The 22,185-nt window shown below is 46.3% G+C and overlaps 1 protein-coding gene across 1 annotated transcript in view; it reads right to left on the reverse strand.

Annotated features, from left to right (window-relative positions):
- Positions 1-22,185, reverse strand: part of FRMPD2 (FERM and PDZ domain containing 2) — an 88,504-nt gene that overhangs the window by 684 nt on the left and 65,635 nt on the right. The window contains exons 21-28 of the mRNA XM_059397694.1: positions 21,023-21,228; positions 17,211-17,315; positions 16,039-16,132; positions 15,089-15,174; positions 12,883-13,030; positions 10,968-11,182; positions 8,445-8,543; positions 2,289-2,632 (exon numbers count right to left, since the gene is read on the reverse strand). Coding sequence (XP_059253677.1) covers positions 2,289-2,632; positions 8,445-8,543; positions 10,968-11,182; positions 12,883-13,030; positions 15,089-15,174; positions 16,039-16,132; positions 17,211-17,315; positions 21,023-21,228 — 1,297 coding nt within the window. The remainder of the gene's footprint in view (positions 1-2,288; positions 2,633-8,444; positions 8,544-10,967; positions 11,183-12,882; positions 13,031-15,088; positions 15,175-16,038; positions 16,133-17,210; positions 17,316-21,022; positions 21,229-22,185) is intronic.

Raw genomic sequence — 22,185 nt, forward strand, 5'->3', positions numbered from 1 at the left:
TCCCTCCGGATGGAGGAGAATCACATGCTGTGGGCCACTACAGTGTCTGACTGTTCACACCTGGCCTCCCACCACCAGCCTCCTCCAACCTCTCTAATAAGCTCCCTGTAGGAGGCAAGTGTCAGACTGCCTGGGAGGGGGCTTAGGGGCCCCAAGGGTGAGCTTGCAGTGTGTCTAAGACATCAAGGAGGGAAGTCTGGTGGACTGCTGAGTTTGAAGCCCACATGACAATTCTGAGCTGAAGGCCACTACCATTAACAGGACCACTACACAGAGGTCAAGTGCAAGGGAGAGGTGTTGGCCATGGAGAGAGCCAGGACAGGGAAACAACAAGTCTGCCCGCCTATGGCTCCATGGACCACACCAGCTTAGGTAACAAGCATGGGGCAGCAACCATAACCAACTGAATATCAGAAGCTCCACTGTAATGTTCTGGGAAAGCCCTCAGGATTCTTGTGTAACTCTAGGAGAGGCAATCCCCTCCAAAAATGGCATATTTTGGACACTGGGTATACCCTTTCCAGTAGGAACACTAAGCCAACTTTAATTTGATTCAGAAAAATAATGTGATGTTTCTTGCAAATGTCATGATAAAAAGATAGAAAGAAATAGGCGTTAAAGCAGATTTCACCTTAATATAAGGAAGCACTTTCTGATCCACAACACTATGGTGATAAAAATGGGCCACTTTAAGATGTAGCAAGTTCTGCATCCCTGGAGGTACTCAGTCAAAAGCAAGCCCCCTGCTTTGGGGATGTTACAAAACAGATGTCAGCATGGGGTATGAGGTTGGATTAGATCATTCTTATATTGAACAATTCTGAGATTCTGTGATTCCAAGAAAAACGGCAACTAAACTAATAATTAGTAAAAACAAAACAAAACAAAAACTATTGTTAATAACTGATAACTATGTTAGATTCAAGGTACATGTCAAATAAACCTCCAGGCTTATACCTAAACCCAGAGTCACTTTATAATCCAATAATCCAACGCTTGGGGTTTCTGTCCATCATCCTCAACTGTCTAAAAGTAAAACCTTTAAAAGCCCAAAACCTTTAAAAATCTATAAGCACAGTTCCTTTTATATCTCCTATAAGAGCACACTAACAGTTGTCCTTGGATAAACCCCGGGAGGCTCTTTCCTTTCCCACGTGACCAAATATATCATTTACTGCCTAGAACACAATTGTAAGAAACTAGAAATACACACTTAATTATGCATTTTCAGACAATGAAGCTGAATACCACTGATGAATGTGCTTGCCCACTGGGTTCTACTTTGCATACTAGTTAGTTTTTGTTTGGCGGGTATGGTATTTTTATAAAAATTGTATCTGAATGCTTTGATTGATTGATTTTGAGAGAGAGAGTACGTACAGGAGGAGGGGCAGGGAGAGGCAGAGTGAGAATCTCAAGCAGACTTTCAGCTCAGCACAGAGCCGGACATGGGGCTCGAGCTCACGACCCTGACATCATGAGCTAAGCCAAAATCAAGAGTCAAATACTTAAACGACTGAGCCCCACCCCCTCAGGCATCCCCTGAATGCTTTTAGGGAATGTACACTTGGCTCTTGTTAGTTACAGATCTCACCTGGCCTAATTGCATTATATGGGCGGCTTCATCTTTCATGTCACCTACCAGATCTGCCCTGTTCAGCCTTCTAGGATGAGCAACAGAGAAGAGCCATTTCAAAGCAGTGAGTTTATCCAGTGTCACACACAAACCATCCTTCCTCGTTATTTGCCTGCTTATGTAGGCATCTAGCTAGCACGTGCCTTTCTCAGTGTTTCCATCCTTCTCTCAGCTCCTAACAGGTTCCTATGCACATCGAGTCTATGTGATAAGTACCGTCAAACTGAATTAAAGAGAACATTTCCCATCAGGATTCTCTCTCTTTCTCCCTCTGCACCTCTCTCTCCTGTTCCCTCTGTCAAATAAATAAATCTTTAAAAAAAAAAAAAAAGCCACACAGGATGTAGCACAAAGGTTCATATGCTGGGAGGAACACCTGAAGACTGCCATCTGTAGGTGTCAAGGGTACTGGAGGACCACTGGGTGGGGTTAGCTTCCCCAAAACCTCACGGACTATGGTTGCAGCAGCTCCAGACCTTATGCTTCTCTTTTTTCCTGCCACACCCACACCCCCACACACATCCCTACCGAATGCCTAGAATAGCCCTGGGCCCAGTAAGCATCTGAACACAGTTATGAACTGCTTGATTGTAATTTCTAGCAATGAAAAATATACCATTTACAAAGTATCCACCAACGTAATGATTCTTACCTTTCAAGCCTCTTGATATCACAAACTGAATAGCAGTTTTGCCTCATATCCTTTTCCAAAGAGGTGGCCAATGTTGATGCATCCATTTCTTGCTGAAGTCTGCATAAATGAGGGTGGGAATCCTGAGGATGCGTCAAACAAGTGGTCCAGGGTCTCTCTAGGTCTTGGTCCCCTTGTGCTTCCCCGGGGGCTTTTTGGAAAGACTCTGGCCTAAGACTCAGGCTTTCCCCTGCATCTGGAGAGGCACTGTCTCTCCTGCTGTCCTCTTGATCCAGACTGGGGCTCTGCTCTGAGTCAGTACAAGACGCCTTGGTGAATTCTTTGTCTGATGAGAGCACAGGTGTCTATTAAAAGAAATGCTAAATGTTATTGCATTCATGTTGCACACTGAGCAAAATCTAAAAGTGTTTCTTTAAAAATAATAATTCTTGTTTTTGTTGTTGTTTCTGTGTGTGTGTGTGTGTGTGTGTGTGTGTGTTTGTGTGTGTGTGATTGTGGGGCAAAGCAGTTAAGAGATGGACTCTGGGGTCAGTCTCCCTTTGTCAGGACCCTAGTTCCCACTGGGCCCTAGGTGACACAAGTAACCATGTCTGAACCCCTTAGCTTGGGACATTAGAAAACTAATGTTATTTTTTTTAATATTATCAAAACTTGAGAAAATCAAACTCAACACCCCCCCCCAAAAAAAACAAATAATCTAGTCAAGAAATGGACAGAAGACATGAATAGTCAGTTTTCAAAAAAAGACATCCAGATGGCTGTCAGACACGTGAAAAGATGCTCAACATCACCCACCATCAGGGGGATAGAAATCAAAACTACAATGAGATATCACCTCACAGCTGTCAGAATGGCTAAAATTAACAACACAGTTAACAGTTGGTGTTGGCAAGGATGCAGAGAAAGGGAAAACTTGTTGCACTGCTGGTGGGAATGCAAGCTGGTGCAGCCACTCTGGAGAACAGTATGGAGGTTCCTCAAAATGTTAAAAATAGAGCTACAGTATGACCCAGCCATGGCACCACTTGGTATTTATCCAAAGGATACAAAAATACAGATTTGAGGGGATCATGCACCCCAATGTTTATAGCAACATCAACAATAGTCAGATTATGGAGAAAGGCCAAATGAATGGATAAAGAAGATGTGGTGTATATATATACAATAGAATATTACTCAGCCATTAAGAAGAATGGAATCTTGCCATTTGCCATGACAAGAATGGAGCTAAGTGAAAAAGTCAGTCAGAGAAAGACAAATGCCATATGATCTCACTCATATGTGGAATTTAAGGAAGAAAACAGATGAACATATGTGAAGCGGGGGAAAAATAAAAGAAAAGAGGGAAACAAGCCAGAAGAGATTCTTGATAGAGAACTGAGGGAGGAGGTGAGTGAGGGAAGGGCTAGATGAGTGGTAAGTATTAAGGAGGGCACTTGGGATGAGCACGGGGAGCTCTACGTAAGTGATGAATCACTGAATTCTACTCCAGAAACCAAAATTGCGGTGTATGTTAACTACCTAAAATTTAAATTAAAATAATAATAATAATAATAATAAAATAAATAAATGAAATTTTTAAAAAAATTTTCTTTTTAAAAAATTTTAAAATATGGAAACAAAAGTAACAATGACTCTTTGTCCCACTTTCCAATAAGAAATGAGTTTCGTAAACTCTTGTCTTCATCTGTCCTCATCCGTGCTGGCTCATTCTCACAGCCCCATCCCCTTTCCCATCCTGATTCCCTGCCCTGGGTCTCCTTCTCACTTCTCCAAATATTACTCGATTCCCCACAACTGCTTACATCCCTGTTGGGCCTTTAGGTTGTGATTTTCATGACACAATGTGGCACACTAACACTGCTCAACTTTCTGTAGGAAAAAAAAAAATCTGTACTTCAGTAGAAACTATGCTTTGTTTACAGCACAACCTTCTGGGTTATTAATCTGTGTATTATTTGCTTTGAGGTACTTCATCTGTAGACAAATATGTTGTTCTTTGACATCTCTTTTGAACCAGTTTTAACATCCGCCTGGCTCCTTCATTGAATGGGTTAGATAAAACCTTTAACATATATTCACTTTTACAACAATGTGAGAGTCATGCATTTACTTTTTCCTGAAAATTATCTTTTAGCGCTTCCATCCCATGACCTACACGCCTGATGTCATAGGAGCACGTGGACTTGAGAGCCAGACAGGCCTGCCCCTCCCCCACATCAGAAAAGAAGTTGCTACTCTGCCACTCACCCCGTGGGCTCCTCACCTTGCTGACGGCTCACTCCTCAAAATGAGCAGGGATATGCTTCCAAATATGTCCTGTCATTTGGTTATAAATCATAAACTCTTATGATCTTACTGATATACAATGTAAATTACAAAGGACATAACAAAAATTAAAATTTGAAATGGATTATTATAAAAATAAATAGTCGTATTTTCTCTTATACTCCTAGGGAGACCTCCAAAATCTCATTTTCAACCACTCCTCTCCCTTCACCTCATGACCCCTGGTACTCACTCTGCAGTGATCCCTCACCCTCTCCAAGGCTTCGGGTCAACGGTGCCTTGTCACCAACTGTGCCCCCCACCCCCACCCTCTTCCTCTGCTGAGTCCATGCTTCTGCCCCATAAACATGCCCTTAAAGATAAAGAACACTCTGAGCTCCCATTCCGTGTTACATTCCTCCATTCTGTGCGACCTGCCAGGGCCATATGTGAACTCCAATCCCTAGTGACCCTCTATGTGGACTTCGTGCCTGCTTCTGAGCCACAGGCTGATGCCAAGTGTATGAGCACAGGTGTCAAATGGGCACTCAAGTCTTCCAGATAATCTTTCCTTACTTCCTCAGTGAAGTCAATTTCCCGTTCTCTCCACCCTCTATATTATCTCTCATCTCTCTCCTCAACCAACCTCCTGAACTTGCCTCTTACTTCACAGTGAAAATGGGCGCATTCAGATGAGAATCCTTTGTCTCCCCACAGCACAGTCTACCAACTAGCCTGCACCCACCTCCCAACCTCCTCCAACTACCAGCCACTCATTTCTCAGCTCCTCGAATGTGTGCTTATCCTCACTATTTCTGTCTGTGTCTTCCCGCTTCTCCCTGACCCACTCCACCATTCTGTCTCCAACATTCAACTGAAGGAGTTCTGCTCAGAGTCTTCAGTGATCTACATCTTTCTAAAACCAAAGGACAATTCCCTGTCATCATCTCATTCTACCTCTCAGGAGCATGCAACATAATTGGTTTCTTCCTCCTTCTGGAGAGCATCCTTTACTCACTTACTCTCCTTGAATGTGTTCCCTCTGAACTCTGCCCTTCCCTGGCTTTCCCACAACCTCCCAGGCCCCTACTGCTATCTCATTTCTTTGAACTGGACCTTTCGATGTCAGGGGGTCGTGTGGCTTACGTCTCTACACTCTTTCCCGAGGTGATGTCATCCATCTCATAGCTTTAAGTAATGTTAGTTGCTGACAATTCCCAAATCCACCTTCTCCAGCCCTGATATCATGCCAATTCTCCACAAACACCTGCCAAATTAACATCTCCACTGGCTGTTCCACAGACATTCCAGTTTTGCATGCTACGAAGAACTATTGCTTCTCTTCCACATACTTTACACTGCACTCTCCAAGCACTCCCTATCTTGGCAGGTGGTATCACCATTCAACCAGGTGTTCAAGTCAAACTTTGCTTTCTCTTCATGTGACCATATCTAAGGCAAAAGTAATCCTTTGGGCTATCTCCTACATCTGATGACTTCTTACCAACTATTCAGCTACCACCTGAGTCCAAGCCACAATGGCTTATTTGAATGACTGCTGGCTTATCTGCTCCAGTCTATCTCCAGCTCACTGGTCTTTCTAAAGTAGAGACCAGAGGAGAGTATGCTCTTGTTTAACCCTTCACCCTCCCGCCATTTCCAGCCCAGTAGCTTCCCATGGCTGCCAAGATGAAATCAACACATTGCCAAGACCTACAAGGCCCTCCATGATGCGGCCCCTGCCTCCCTCTACAGCTTCTCCCCTTCCACACCCGTTATGTTCTTGTCCCTCAAACATCCAGATTCATTCCTATCTCAGAGCATTCACACTTGCTATTGCTTCTACCTGAAATGACCTTAATCCAGATGTTTATATGGCTGTCTCCTTTCCATGACTACTTTATTCTAGCTGGGAATTAAAGGCTCCCTTCTATGGTCCTCTATCTGACCTCTGAAGCCACATGAATGAATGAAAATTCTTCTTCCATGTGGCCCTCAAGTATAAGGAGAGAGAAAGCATGCCCACCATGCCTCACTCCAAGCGAGGGCTCCTCCCACAGGACTTTTCTGCACCCTCCTAAGTGGAGCTATTCTCCAGAACAGAAGGACAACTTTTTCCTGGCATTTCCTAGAGATCTCAACAAAAGCACAGGGCACAAGCCCCACAGCTTCATCTCTGCCCTTGTGAAGCTCGACCTTCTCATACCCCAGTCAGCTGCTCAGGTCATGTGATACAGACTTTGGTGAGAAAATTGCCAGGGAAAGGAAATCAGAAAGCTGCCATGTCTACATTCATTTCCAGACTGGCAGCTTTCTGATTTCCTATCCCTGGCAATTTTCTCACCAAAGTCTGTATCACATGACCTCTCAGAGACCAAGCATCAGAAGAACCTGGGTTCCCAGATCCCCTGTGATGTCTCTAGTGACTGTCACCCTCAGAGATGAGTGATTGGTTCTATCCACATCTTATAAATGAGGGATCACAAGGCCTAGAGAAGTCAAGCTCAAGGTCCATGCAGCCAGCATGTGGCAGAGCAGGTGCAGGTGACTGGAGGGTACCCAAACAAACGCCTCCCCAGGATGAAGGCTCTCATTCCCCAGCTTCCAGGAGTGCTGGTTACTGACAGTTCACACCCAGCTCCTCCCCAAGAATCATGCTCAGCTCAGCTCAAGGGAGCCATCTCAGGCAAAGCCCAGTCCCCTCCCTTGTGACAGCCTACATCGTAGTGTTGGTTGATACAAAATGCAAAGGCATGGCTCTCTTGTCCCAATTCAGGGCAGCTCTGAGGGGCCATCCCAGTTCCAAAGCTCCCTGTGCTATAAGCCGAGGCCCTTGTTGCAGCTGCACAACGTTAACATCTCCTTCCACCCAGCCTGGCCTCCCTCGCCCTCCCAGGGGTTGTTCCCAAGGGCAGGGCCCATAAATCTTGGGCACACAAATCTTTGCTGCAGCATCTGTGTCCCAGGCCCCCACCAGTGGCATTATGAAAGTTAATTTTATCTATCACCTTGGCTAGGCCATAATACCCAGATGTGTGGTCAAACACTGGTCTAGATGTTTCTGTGAAGACATTTTTTTATATGAGATTTGCATTGAAATCAGCAGACGCTGAGTAAAACAGATGACCCTCTGTGGTAAGTGTGGGCCATGTTCAATCAGTTGAGGGCTTTAGGAGAAAAGACTGAAATCCCCAAGGAAGAATGAATTATGCCTTCAGTCTACCTTGGGACACACGCTGCAATATGGACCCGTCCTTAGGTTTCCAGCCTGCCTGCCTACTCTGCAGAATTTAGACTGGCCAAGCCCCACAACCACATAAGCCCATTCTCTAACCTCCCCTCCCACCCACATCCCACTACACATATCCACCCTATTGATTTTATTTCTCTGGACATCCTAAGAGAAATATCAAAGCAAAAATTCTGAATTCTCCCAATTTCATTGCCTCTTCTTTGCCCTAGACCATACGTGTCTAATTCATGCTTTAGGAAAGTGGACATAAATCCTGTTTTTCATTTCATTCCTTAGAATGGAAATTCTTACCTTTCCTCAGTCTGGTTTTGTATGTATTATTCTTGCTCCTGGTTTTCCCTCTTGGATGCTTGGGCCACCAGAAGGCCTGAGTCTAGAAGTTTCACAGACAAGATCTAAACACATGACTACTTACAGGAAGATGCAAACATTGGAGATGCAGAGGAAGGAGGGCAAGGAGAATACAGACAAGACATAGGAGCTCATGAACTTGTCACAGACTAATAGAGGTTTGGAGCCTAGCTTTCTCCCTGCCCAGTGGAAGAAGATGGCCTTGAACCCTACCTGAAACACAGCTGGGTTTCTCAGGACAAGAAAAGGGGTGCTTGAAGGCACCAGAGGGCACTGCCACTTACCTGCCATCCCTGGTCTACCTCAGGCAGGACACCTGGAGGGGGTCGGCAAAGTAGGAGCGTGACTTCCTGGGAGGCCCCTCGCAGTAAATGGAGCACCTCCTATGAGAAATCAGAATCTGTGGTTGGATGTGAGGGTGACATGGCTGTGGCATCTCCTATGTGTTCCCCACTAGCTCTCTGGCAGTGTCCCCTTGATCTGTTTCTCGGCTCCAGAGAACTTTGAAGAACACTGTTAGGGGCCTGACTTCCTAAAGTGAGAGATACCGAAGTCACCAGCCTGAGGCTCCCATGCAGGCAAAGCATCCACGCTGGACTAGAAGTGGCCAGGGTCTGCCTAGGGCCTTTCCATGGTGGCACTTGCCCATCCTGATGCCTTTTCTTCACTGAGAAAACGACTCAAACAAACAGCTATTCATCATCTCAACCTCCTTCTCCTCTCAGCAGCCCCCCCATCTCAGAGGCCAGCACCCCAATCTCTAAAGCTTAACCCTTGGCCCTGAGCTTTCCTCCATTGCTCAGCTCGGGCACACAGAACCTCTCACCTATGAAATTGCAGTGCTCCCTGCCTCCTCCAGGGTTACCCACCTCCCCTCCTCCATGGTGTTCAAGAGCATGCTTTCCACAGTGTGGATATAACCAGGGCCTTCTCCCACCAAAATGCCTCTCTCACAACCTTTACTTACCTGCGCTGCCTCTCAGCTCACTCTCTCTCTCTCCCACCTGCTTCCCCATCCTAAGCTCGGGCTATGCTGAGCCTCTTCCACCAACCTACTCTCTGGTTCCAGGGCTTCAGGGTGCCTTGAGAGTTCCCATTTCCTATCTAGGCCAGGATGGCTCATCCTCTCCTTCCTACTGCCATTTTAGGCTGGAAGTCAGGGTGGGGACTGTCCTGTTCATGGTAGAATGTAGAGCAGTATCTCTGGTCTTTGCCCTCTTGATGCCTGTGGCATCTGCCAGTTGTGACAATCACAAATGTATCTGAACCTTGCCAAATGTCCCGAGAGGCAGTATCATTCCAACTTGAGAACCGCTAATCTAGATGTCATTTAATAACCCCCTTTAGTGGCAACGGAACATGCTTCCTTCGCGAGTTCCCTGGGGAGAGCACTTTTTTCTCCCCAGTTCCCTGGGGCAGGCATTTTTGTTTCTCAAGGCACTTGTCTTCCACCGTCGGTTCTGTTTTCTTGTTTGTCCCACCCCACCACGAGCTCTGAGAACATATGAACTGCCTGCTTCTGCGTCGTTATTTCCTCACGAAGCTGCTGACCCAGCACTAGGTCTCAGAAAACAGGTCTTCGGTCACAAACCAGAAAAATGAAGGTACTGCCACCCAAGCATATGCTGTCAGGGGACTCTCGCCCTTCATCACTCAGTCCAGAGGCTCTCCACCTTGCTCTGTGTTCCGGAGGTGGGCCTGTGCAGACTGCAGAGAGGGCTCCAGTTGGGCTCAGCCAATGGGAGCATGGGTGGGATCAGAGACAGGAGAGGGAGGTGCTTCCTGTTGGACTCAACCAATGGGAGCATGGGTGGGATCAGAGACAGGAGAGGGAGGTGCTTCCTGTTGGGCTCAGCCAAAGGGAGCATGGGTAGGGATCAGAGCTGGGAAGACAGGTGGATATTTGTTTTCCTACCTTCCTCCCCGTGGTGTTGAGCAGAATGGCTGGGTCCCTAAGCTACTGTCACTGTTCATGTCATCAGGTCCACTTCACCAGCTCTCTCAGTTTCCTGGATTATATAACTGCTCCTTCCCATGTGCCTTTGGACTTGGGAAGTATAGATGAATAATTGCACCCACTGTTCCCAGCCCCAGGGCTCTACACTCTCCCTTGAACTTCCCAACAACCAGCTCACACCTGTACTCAACCCTACTCAAATGACTCAATTTCCAGCCAGGACCCTGACACAATATCCCATTGAGATATTGTGCAATAAGCGTTGAGAAGTGTCCACTTTTTTATTTTTAAGTAGGCTCCACTCCCAGTGTGGAGCCCCATGCAGGGCTTCAACTCAGCATCCCAAGATCAAGACCTGAGCTGAGATCAAGAGTCAGATGCTTAACTGACTGAGCCACCCAGACCCCAGGAGAAGCGTCCACTTTTTACTCTTTTTTAAATTACATTTTTGAATATATACAGGACAATGGGTGCAACACTGCTCATCAACTTCTCTAAATTTCATAGAGAAATGGGAAGAAGGGCACGAAGGCACCCACTGTAGTCTCTTCAGCCCACACATCCACCTCCTAGAATGTTAAGAGAGCTTCATCCAGCCCAGAGCCAGGCTTTTATCTTCAGTTTCATTATAAACCCAATTAGAAACAATTGGAAACAAGGCTTACTCAAGGTCAGATATTCAAGAACTGAGACAGAAATTTAAATGTAAGAACGTTCCACCAATTGCTTTCTTTGTATGATCCAGCTTCCAGATGTGACTTTCAAGAGCCCAGAATATTCCTTATGGTGGGTGGGCCTGAAAAAAGCATGGTTGGTGTCAGTGTGCACGCGGGGCTGCGTGGTCTCCTACCTGGAACACAAGGCCTTCGATGGGCCTTCCATTCACGGCCAGGATAATGTCACCAGCTGCGATGGCCCCGTTCTCCTCAGCCGGCTGCCCTGGGAAGAGTCTCTTAATTCTCACAAGATCATTCTTGAGATGGCTGCAGCTCTCTCTCTCCATCTGCACGAAGCTGAATCCCAACCCACTGGCATTTTTTTTCAGGGTGACTTCAAACTTAGGACCTGTGTTGTGGGATATGGACAAGATAAATCCCTTAGTACATTCCCATTGAAGCTGACTGGGTTGTATAATGATGTACACTGTCAAGTGAATGAGTTATTTCTGTTTTACAAAAAGATTTCATTTTGCTAATTTTTATGATAGAGTCCATTATACTTATAGATCAGTGCTGCCTGATGGAAATATAAGGTGAGCTGCAAATGTGATCCACATGTGTAATTTCAGTTCTCAAATAGCTGCATTTTAAAAGGAAATGGGTAAAGAGGAAATGGGTAAAATCAACTTGCTCATATAGGGTCTGTAACCCAATATACTACAGTAGGACCATTTCAACATGTAATCAATATTAAAAAGTGTTAATAAGATATTTTGCATCCTTCTTAGGAACTAAATCTTCAAAGATCAAATATATATTTTATCAATTTGGATTGGCTATATATCATATTCAACAGCCACATGTGGCAGGTAGTTACCATATGGATAAAGCAATTATAGATAATCAACAGGGTTTATATGTAAAGACATAGTTGATAGACATGTATAATTTACTTATATCATTTAATAAAACTTACATCATATATATTCTTATTACGCCTTTAGAACCTTAATCATTTTTAGTATATCTGAACAAAATTTTACATAATTAGACTCTGAAGAAAATTCTGGTAAAATCTATGGAAATGTGTTAGCCACTGTTTTCTTTAGCCATGCGGATGGACCATAAGACAAAACAGCTGTCTCTGGGCAGCAAAGATGGACACAGCTCCAGGAATCTCACTAGCCTAACAGCCAAAGAAACCTTTGGGTCTCTCCTGGTCTGCCTCCCACTCACTTGTCAATGAATTAATAGGACAGAGCACTGACTCGTAAACCTTAATATGGAATGAGAATGAAAACATCCAAAGATTTGTTTCTGGTGTATCACACGACCAATTTCACCATCACTGCAATGAGACCCCTCACCTCATTTGATAGTGAGTCTGTCAAAGGGCCTCACTGGAGTGAGCGGAGGAGCGAGGAAAGAGGAAACACTCATCGTATGCATGCGTGTCCCCCTCCACCCGAAACCCATTGCTCACTATGGTTACCAAGCTTCCAACCTGACTCACACCTTCAGGAAAATTTCTGAAAAGAGATTGAAAAGTGGCTAAGCTCCAAATCATGAAATAACTAAGGGAGTACATGTTTTCCTAGCAGGAAACAAAATCACAGGGCTGTGCAGAGAGGCAGCCCTTTGGTAGATATGCCAGGATGTCCCTGCAAACTGATAGACTTTTACCATCATGCATGATGCTCAGATTTCTGAGCACCTTCCCCTCCCAGCCTGCCTCATCATGCCCCACATCTTTTGTTATGAGTGTCTTGGCTGGAAGGTAGAGATTTGGTCAGAAAATGCCTGACCCTTTCACGCCAATTTCATTCCTAAAGATTTATACACAAGCATTCAGGCACCTGATGGAGAAACCTCAGAAGGCAGAGGGGGGAATTACGCCTGGCAATCATTTTGGAAGAGTGCATGTTTTTTTTCCTAGAATCACATTCCATTAGATTGGCTTCTACTGCCTCTGAACACCAGCCGTATCATGTTTGCTATCTTTTGAGAACCCAGAGGAAGCCTTCCTACCTTCCCTTTTGAGTTGAGAATTCAAAAGCAGCACGGGATGACATGACAATAGTAACACTCAATTCTCTCTCCTCTCACCATCTGTCGCGGAGACACAGCCCTCCGGCCTGCCGGGCAAGACTGTTGCCAAGGAAACAGCCGTGCATTCATCTCCCGTCCTGTCCTTAGCAGAAGGACACTGCTGGGCGGTCCTGGGGCCTCTTCTCTCTAAGACCAGTCTTGCAACCTAGAAGACGGTTGGACAAACTCCATTTGCACTTCATATGACAACCAGGAGCCTCTGCCTTCACCCGGCAAATGCTTCTTAATTTTCTCATACTTCCGATAGCTGCTTCATTTGAATCTCAGGTTAAAATCTCCAATCTAGCCCACTTATTGGGATCCAGAGCCATATTTTTAACTGCCCGTCAGACAAATGTTTCTGGAGGTAACACATGTACCTCCATTTCAGAGCTTTCAAGGCCAAATTCACCTTCCTCTCACTCACCTTCACTACCCTCTCCTCGTTTTGCCTAAAACATTCCTCCCCTTGCATCTGCTCTCTCAGAACATGGAACCTTCCCTCAACTAACCTCCTAGGGGCCACACCTGCAGGGATCCAGCTTATCCCCTTCTGCCCTCCAAATGCCCATCTGGTTGCTAAGATCTGGCTGTTCACCATCAGAAACATTTCCCCCAGGGCTCCCAGTCCTCCATTCCTTCTCCTGCTGCGAGTGCCCAGCTGGACTGTGGCAAACTCCAGTTAACTTGGCTTCTTGGACCCAATCTTCTCCTCCCCACGCCACACCCCCATGGCTACCCATGGGTTGATTTAAGACACAAACTAAATATGCAACACTTTTGATCCAAAGTTTCTAACATTGGGGCACCTGGGTGGCTCAGTTGTTAAGCCTCTGCTTTGGCTCAGGTCGTGATCCCAGGGTCCTGGGATCAAGCCCCACATCAGACTCCCTGCTCACAGGAACCTGCTTCTCCCTCTCCCACTCCCCCTGTTTATGTTCCCTCTCCCACTGTCTCTCTCTGTCAAATAATAAAATATTTTTTTCAAGTCTCTATTGTTTCCCATCATCTATGCCAACCTGGCCTTCTCCTTCCCAGATCTATGCCAGTCTGGCCTTCTCTTTCCTTTTGGTTTGATTTTCCATCCTTCTTCCCTACACACTCTATACTCTCATTACACAAAGCGTGGTTCAGGAACCAGTGACTAGACATCACCTGGAAGCTTTTTAGAAATGTTGAGCTTCCATTCAGGGGACTTGGGCCAGCTAGCATCCTTCTGCTGCCATTGTCATTCAGCAGCACACCCATGATCCCAGTGTGACAATTCCCATCTGTCATCACGGCTAGCAAGCTGCCAGCAGCAAGCAAGAAGTACCTTCTCTAACCAGGTTCATTAGCAAAAGTCTAAAGAGCAGAGAGTACTAATAAATTATGCCTCTGTTCTCAAGACAGGTCAATGGAGGTGGCCAGCATAAGTCAATTTCACTGCAAACCAGAAGACTGCTTTGGGAACGGAAGCAAACGGGGAGCAAACAGGGGCCCTTCCACTCCCTCCATTTGCCAGAAGGGCCCACAGGAGTCCCTTCTGTCTCTGCCAACTCCCCAGTTACCTAGAGGGCAATGCCAGCTCTGAGGTTGAGGACATTGAGACACAAAAGGGCTCCCACCTTCAGGCAGAGGACTGGACACAGCATGGTAACATCCAGATGCTGCGTGGGACCATAGAGAATAAGGAGTCCATAATAGGTCAGTGCCTTCTGCTCTGGGTGTCTGGAATTTCTACTTCACTGTGATCAGAATCCCAGGACAGCATGGCCTGAATTTACCCAAGGTGATGGGAATAGCATGAACAGGGGAGAGGATGTGAGCAGGTGCAAAGGCCAGCTGGTGACAGGGCTGGAGGGCAGATGGAAGCATCTCCCAGTGTGGGCTGGAGCAGAGAGTGTGAGGCGGCAGCCAGAGCCAGAGCCAGACGGGAGAAATCCCTCCACCACATCAGCCCTCTTCAGCTGTCTGATTCCAGAACCGAGGCAACTGAAATGCCAGCTTTGCAAGAGTCTTTGCAGGGGTTGAGGTAAGCTGCTTAGGAAATTTGTCTGCTTCCTCCTGGCTTTCATATCACCATAGAAAAGTGAAAAAGGGAAAGAGAAAAGAAAGCAAAGGAGAAAGACTTGTTTTGTTTCCTGCCGGTCTGCCTCCCACCCAGAGGCCACCACAGTGTCTAATGTTGCCCAGGAAAACTCTGGAAGGCAGAAGAACAGTTCCCTGCTAATGGGGCACTCACCTGCCCAGAACCCTTGAGGCAACACACAGCCTGTTTGTGGGTGAGGCCGCACAGACTCACTCCATCCACCTGCAGGAGCCGGTCACCTGGGAGGGGGACAGAGGTCATGTCTCTTAGCTCCTGAGGCTGCAGGAGGCCCCTGCCCAGCACCCTTCATGCAGCCTCAAGGAGGGTCAGGAAGCGGAGTCGTGAGAAGCCCCAATGGGGCCGGGCTGCCAGCCACCTCTCTGAGCATCTTTATAGATCAATGATACAGAAACCTTTCTATTACTGGCTCCCAGATGGGTTGAGCCAGCTCTGTATAACTGTATAAACTGTTCTCCTGTGAAACCATTTTGAAAGTACTTTCAAGTCAATTAGGGGTAATATTTATATCTCCAGGATGTGCTTTTTTTTTTTTTTTTTTTTTTTTTTTTTTTAAATTTCAAAACAGGTCAGAAAGACCAGGTTGATGCCAGGGACAGACAGGGGAATTCTCTGGAAAATAGAGACAACTAAGATCCTGGGTGCCCTTTCTAGCTAAACTTGCCATTTTGGAGGGCAATAAAAATCCTTCCTCCTCCCCCACTTCAGAGCAGTGGATGTGAGGAAGGGTGGGGAGGAAGCTTGTCACTGTCCTCCCTGGATACTAAAGTGGGAGTCAGTGACGCATGCTCTGTCCTCAGTGGGAAGCGCTACTTTCTTCCATGTAGCCAAACAGCAATGAGCTTATTTAAAACCTCCTGTTTTAAAATCACCTTGTGCTTCCCAGTACACCACCACAGACATTTCATCCCCTTAACTTATCATGGAGATAGGCCTGGTTGAATCAGCCCCTTTCCCAGGTGAGGAAACCAGGACCTGGAGGGGGAACCATCTGCATGACATCTAGGGTGAGAACAGGGCAAGGTCTAGAGGCCAGGGCTTATCACAGCCAGGAAGGCAGTTCCCCACATGACTCCATCCCTCACCCCTCAGGATCTGCCCTTCCTTGGCAGCTGGCCCTCCAGGAACGATGGCTTTCACGTAGATACCTCCATAGGGCACGCTTGTGTTAATGCCACCCTGATAAACACAATGAGAAACACAGTGAAAGACTCACCACCTGTCTGCCCCCTCCAACCAGGGCCTCCCTGGCCTCCCAAAGAGATCCCCCATCTGAATGCCATGCGATCCCCTTACCTCATCTCCATGTGACAACATCTTAGACATTCACTTGTTTGTTCAGACCATACTGTCTACTATGCAGCAAGGTTAGATATTCCATAAGGAGTATAACATTACAGCTAGCAGGAGGGAGCCCAGCACTGGCTTGTGGCAGGTGCTTCTAAATCCAAGTCACATCAATGCCCCACATTGTCTCCCCATACACAACAGACAGCATAGGCGGATGCAGCTATGGGCCCAGAGACTGGCCTGGCATGTCCTGTCTGCTTGAGTCTTGGTTTGGAGGTACAAACCCAGAATTCACTACACAGTGCTCTACAACTAACTTTTTCCCCTTAACTTAACACAAGATCATGAGCATCCTTGGGTTCCTAGATAAAGATCTAACTCTCTTTTTTCCTCTGATTTCTCTAGGCACATATCTGCACACGTGTACAGGGTTTACATCAGTGGGGTTATATCATTCTTATACAGTTTTTTGTCCCCTCCCTCCCCCAGGGTCTACAGCAAGAGCTCAGAAACCAATGCAAAGGGGCCATCCTAAACTCTAGTCTGGCCAAGGTGACTCTGTTCTACCCTTGGAAGTAGGGACACCCGTCTCAACTGTGACCCTCCTCTGGATGGCCGTGGATCACCTCATTCCCTTTAGCTTATGTCCCTGCAGCCCCTCTCCGCTGCCCTTCCTTTCTTGTGTGACATAACCACAGAGTCAGGACCCATCACCCAATCCTACCCACACTGTTTGGAGAGTCTGATCCTCCCAAGTGTGCCTTGCATCTCGTGGGTGGTCTTTAAGTCCTCCCGTCTCCCACCCCACAGAGGCCCCACTGACTTTCTTGGCTCGCCATTTCCCATGAGCTGCTTGCACATAAGGGGCACATTATCAGAGGTTGCCATCTGAAGGGAATTCCCACCAAGGCTCCAGAGGGACATCTTTTCAACCATGTACTTCCCAAGCTTGCTTAATAATTCTTACAGTCACACTGAATCCAAGCGTCCCATCTTCTTTAACCAGTTTCACAAAGTAGATTTCACTGACATTGATTTCTGAAGGTGGTGGAGGACAAGAAGAACCAGTACCCTGTCCCCAGAAAAAAACAAATGAAAATAAAGAAGGCATGAAGACAGTTGCCTACAGGAACAGATAGTGTGTCTTAGCTCTCGCCAGCATTGCACACCAAAAGGGGCATGAATTTCAAGACTCAACAGGTGTCATTCCCAGCTTTATCAGCTCCTCCCTCTATGAGCTTGGGCCAGGTCCTTGGTCTCTCCAATCTTCCCAATCCACAAAACTGGAATGAGGGATCCCCTTTTCAGTATATGCGCTGCCAAAGTGAGCACCAGGGATCCCCTTTTCAATGTGACTGTGAATCATACATGGCCCATAGCAAGGTTCCCTCCTGTTCCCACTCAGGATGCAAATATCATGTGAGAACTAAACCATCCAGGCACTTCCTGGTAGCTTCACACATGACACTAGCTAAGTGACGTTGGATTCCAGATACATGGCAGCTTCTTAAGCAGAAGACAACCTCAGGAGGAACTTCAATCATCCCTAGCAAGAGTAGCTGCATGAGGTCTTACTTAACAGTGGGAAGGACAGAAGGTAAGAATTATCTACCCCTGGCAGGAATTTGGCTCAATGTTGTGACAAGAGTTCTTTTTTTTCCCCCCCATGGGTGGTTTGTTTATTCATTCATCCAACCATGCAACATTAACTGAGTGGTTTGTTTATTCATTCATCCAACCATGCAACGTTAATTGAGCACCTGTTACATGTCAAGCATTGTGTAAGTCGAGGGGACAGCACTGATAGGACAGACCTGCCCCTACTGAACTACTAGTTAATTGGGAAGAAGCTTTTAATGAACTGTGCCCAGAAGATGGAGCCACGCGTACTCCCAGCCTTTGGTCTTATCTGCCTCCTCTGTTTAGCTGCTTCCTGGTTTGCCATATTGGAAAATACCATTAATACAATGGGAAAATAGACAGGCTGAAGTAACCTGGAAAATTATGAACAGAAGAGTTTCCAAAGCGATGGGTATAGAACAGACAAAACTCCAGTTTTTCCTGAGACACTCGAGACTGTGTAGTCTGGCAAAGAGTTTTGTCCACACCTTAAAATTCAAAGAATAGGGTGCCTGGGTGGCTCAGTTGGTTAAGTGACTACCTGCAGCTCAGATCATGATCCTGGAGTCCCAGGATTGAGTCCCACATCAGGCTCCCTGCTCAGCACTCTCTCTCTTTCTCATTCTCTCTCTCTCAAATAAATAAATAAAATTTTTTAAAAATTTTTTCAAAGAGTAAAGGAACACTGAGGTTGAAGTCCAAAACAAGAGTGTGAACTTAACTATGTCACAGAAAGTTACCTGCCCACAGAGCCAGCCCCGTGACCCAGAAGAACCTGGCTTGTACAGTGTCTACAGTCTGTGCCACGGTCAGCTGCAGCCCTGGAACACCACTGCTCCCTTCAACCACTGGCCAAAACCAGCCCACAGGTTTGCAGCCTGTGAGGCCCCAACTTGAGTCCCTCTTGGCCCTGATTCCTGTCAAGAGGGGCCTTCTGAAGTACAGCCCCATGGTGAAAGCATCTGCTCTGGAGTCCCACTTCTTGGATTCAAATCCCAGCTCTGCCTCTTACTCCCTGAGAGACCTTGAGTACCTTCCTTTCCCCTCTGTGTCTCAGGCACCCCAACTACAAAAAGGGTCAATAGTGATAACTATCTCATAGGCCTGTAATGAAGCTTATGTAATACAACACATGTAGGTGCTTGGGGTGCTGCCTGACACATGCTTACTCACTCAATAAATGTCCCCAGTATTCTCTTGCTGATCCCTCAGCATGCTCTTCATGGGGTACAGCATCTAGCTGAGAACCATGGCCCATTAGGAAGGAGCTAACATTCCTGGAGCCCTACTGTGAGGCACCTCTGTCTCCATGGCTCTCTGAACCGACATTACCTCTCCTCATAAAGGATAAAAATGAGATGGAGTGAGGCTGAGGTGGACTCAAGCCGAGTCTCAGCAGGCTCAGCCTGGGCCACAGAGAAGAGTTCATATGAGGAGACCTACTTTGCAGAGACATTGGCATTTGAAGAAACCAATAAGGAGGGCCAGATGCCCTGGGCCTAGAAACGGTAGGTGTTCTTCCCTTCTCAGAGCCTGAGGAGCAAGAGGAGGGAGTGGGCAATTACAGAGTGTTCTATGGCGAGGAGCACGTGATAGGACCTGTGTTTTCAGAAGAGGGACATAGCCCACCTGAGCACAGGCAGAGAGTGACAATAGTGTCCTCACTCCCACCCAAATGCTGGCTGCCACTACAGTGTGAAATAATAACAAATATATATATGGGCCTCTCCTCGCTTCCTGGCACACAGCTCCCTCTACCCTTGTAATTTCCTAAGTCTTAAGAGGATAGGAGCATCTCTTGTTCTAATATCTGGTCTTTGGCTCTAGTTTCCAGTACGGAGCTCTCAAAGCCCTTGAAATCTCTTGGGTGATAGTCTTCGGTTTGAAAGAGGCAGCTCTTGAGGGGTTTCTGGATAGCTTCAGGATGGGGGCTGATGATTCAAAGCTTGGAACTTGCCACCTCACCCCACACCCCACCCACTGGGGAGGAGAGAGGAACTGGAGATTGAGTTCATGATCCAGCAAGCCTAAGTGATAAAGTCTCCATACAAATACCAAAAGCATGGGATGCAGAGAGTTTCTGGGCTGGTGAACACATGTCTGTGCTGGGAGGATGGTACACATCCACTCCACAGGGACAGAAGTTCCTGTATTCGGGACCCTTCCAGACCTTGCCCTATGGATCGCTCCTCTGGCTATTCACCTGTACCCCTTAAAACATCCTTTCTCATAAGTTGGCAGTAACAAGAAAACTGCTTTCCTGAGTTCTATGAGCTGCTCTATGAGATTATCAAACCCAAGGAGAGGACACAGGAGCCTACAATTTGTAAGCAAACTTCAGACAAATGTGGGGAACTTGGGGACCTACTACTTGTGATTGTCATCTCCGATGGGAACAGTCTTGTGGGAGTGAGCCCAGTCCTACAAAACCTGTGGGATCTGGTGTTAACTCCACTCAGTTACTGTCAGAATTGCTTCTAGGGTAAAAAACTACAACAGTGTCAGAAGAGTTGTGAGTGGGGTCCTAGTGTGAGTGTAAGGAAAGTGGAGAGTTTCTCCTAGACTCCTAGACACAGGGCTTCTTTCTCAGAAGGCTAACAGGGTCTCTAAACATCAGCTTCACAGGGCCCAGAGCAGAAAGAAGAAAGTTCTAGAGGGAAAAAGGAGACCTTTCCACCCAATGTCCAAGGAGACACAGCTTCAGGTGGTAGGACTGAAGTACATGGTCCTCTGTATCCCAAAGTTGGCCTTGTCCTCTTCCTCCCTGGCACTGACAAAAAGCAAAGCCACTGAGTTGCAGTTTGAGCACTAGAGGCCAAGAATATATGGGATGTCCATACATTGCCCTCAGTGACAGCCAATGTTATTACCAGTAACAAATATAATCAGTGACCAAGGACACTGGAGGACCCAACACTGGACCCCATAGCCCAGGCACTGTGCCTGGAGTGTTGCCTTTCCCCCTTTACCTTCTTCTCAATAATCATGCAATGCAGGTACTTATTTTGGAAAAGCTGAGGGTCAGAGAGATTAAGTAAGTTTTTTCTAGCTGATATGGCAAAAAGAAAGCAAAGAGGGACTTTGGAGCTGGGACTGTTGGGCTCCACAACCTGTTCTTTTTCTTCCAAATTCTAGAGAGGGAACCAAGGGGATGATTACCTTTAATGGCGAAGGGGAAAGCTGAGGCCTCACCCTGGGCAGTAAGCTCTGAGTCTGAGCCACTTCAAGGTCTTCAATATTTTTCTCCTGGTTTTGCTTGTGTGATGAAAAGCTTCCCTGATGCCAGTTGCTTGGGCTGTCTGTAGACAAGACCCCAGAATTGGCCATGCTATTCTTTTCCTCACTTGGGGTACTTCCACAAAAACCTATAAAAACAAGTCAAGAAGCCAACAGCTTGGAAAGACTGGCATTTCAGTAAAATCATGCTACATGAGGTACAAGATTTTCCTCCAATGACAGAGAGACCTTTTATAGCTGCTGGGAAAGATGTGAGTTTAGCACCTCAGGAAGGAGGATGAATTTAGAATAGAGAAAGGGAGGATTCTGGGTGTGACTTAAAAACCTAAGTAGAGGTTTATGACTCAACTATGAAAATATAGGAGCAACTGGAGAGTTAATAATTCCAGCTCCATCCTACTAATTTCTCAACATGTGATGGCAAATAAATACACACACATACATGCGTGTGCAAACACACACACAAACACACTTATTTTATATGTATATATCTCTCCATAATTTCAACATATTTACCAGGAAGGGGCTATCCCACTTCAAAAATGAGAAAGCAGAGTCAAAAGAATTAAGTAGCTTGCCCAGAATCCCACAGCCAGCATGTGGTGATGCCCTTAAACTTGACTTCTTCCAGAATTTCCACTGAGCACACCTGTAATCAACATGTGACCCAAAGACTAGTGTGTTGGGTTTTCTGGGGAGGACTTGGTCACAACAAGATGATGGACTCCTTGTGGACAAAAACTGGGACACTTATTTTTACTTACCCCGTGTCTGACCCTTAACCTGGCACAGAACAGGGAAAAGATTGTGAGGTCAGGAATCAATAAGCAAAACCCTAGGCAAGGTACTTAACATTTCTGAACCTCAATTTCCTTCTAATTAAAGTAGAGATAATGTCAACTACCTTTTAGGGTTGCTAGGGCTTAGAAATTATATACACCGAGAGATTTTACCTATGTAGCAAGAAAGATGAAGAGAAATTAGTTTAGCACATGGTAGGGCCTTAATAAAGGCATCTATTATTAATATGTTAATATAAGCTGTTTAACAAATATATGTGGGACAAAGGAAGAATAGTCTAATTT

The sequence above is a fragment of the Mustela nigripes genome, chromosome 4, assembly GCF_022355385.1.
Source record: "Mustela nigripes isolate SB6536 chromosome 4, MUSNIG.SB6536, whole genome shotgun sequence".
Classification (NCBI taxonomy): Eukaryota; Metazoa; Chordata; class Mammalia; order Carnivora; family Mustelidae; genus Mustela; species Mustela nigripes.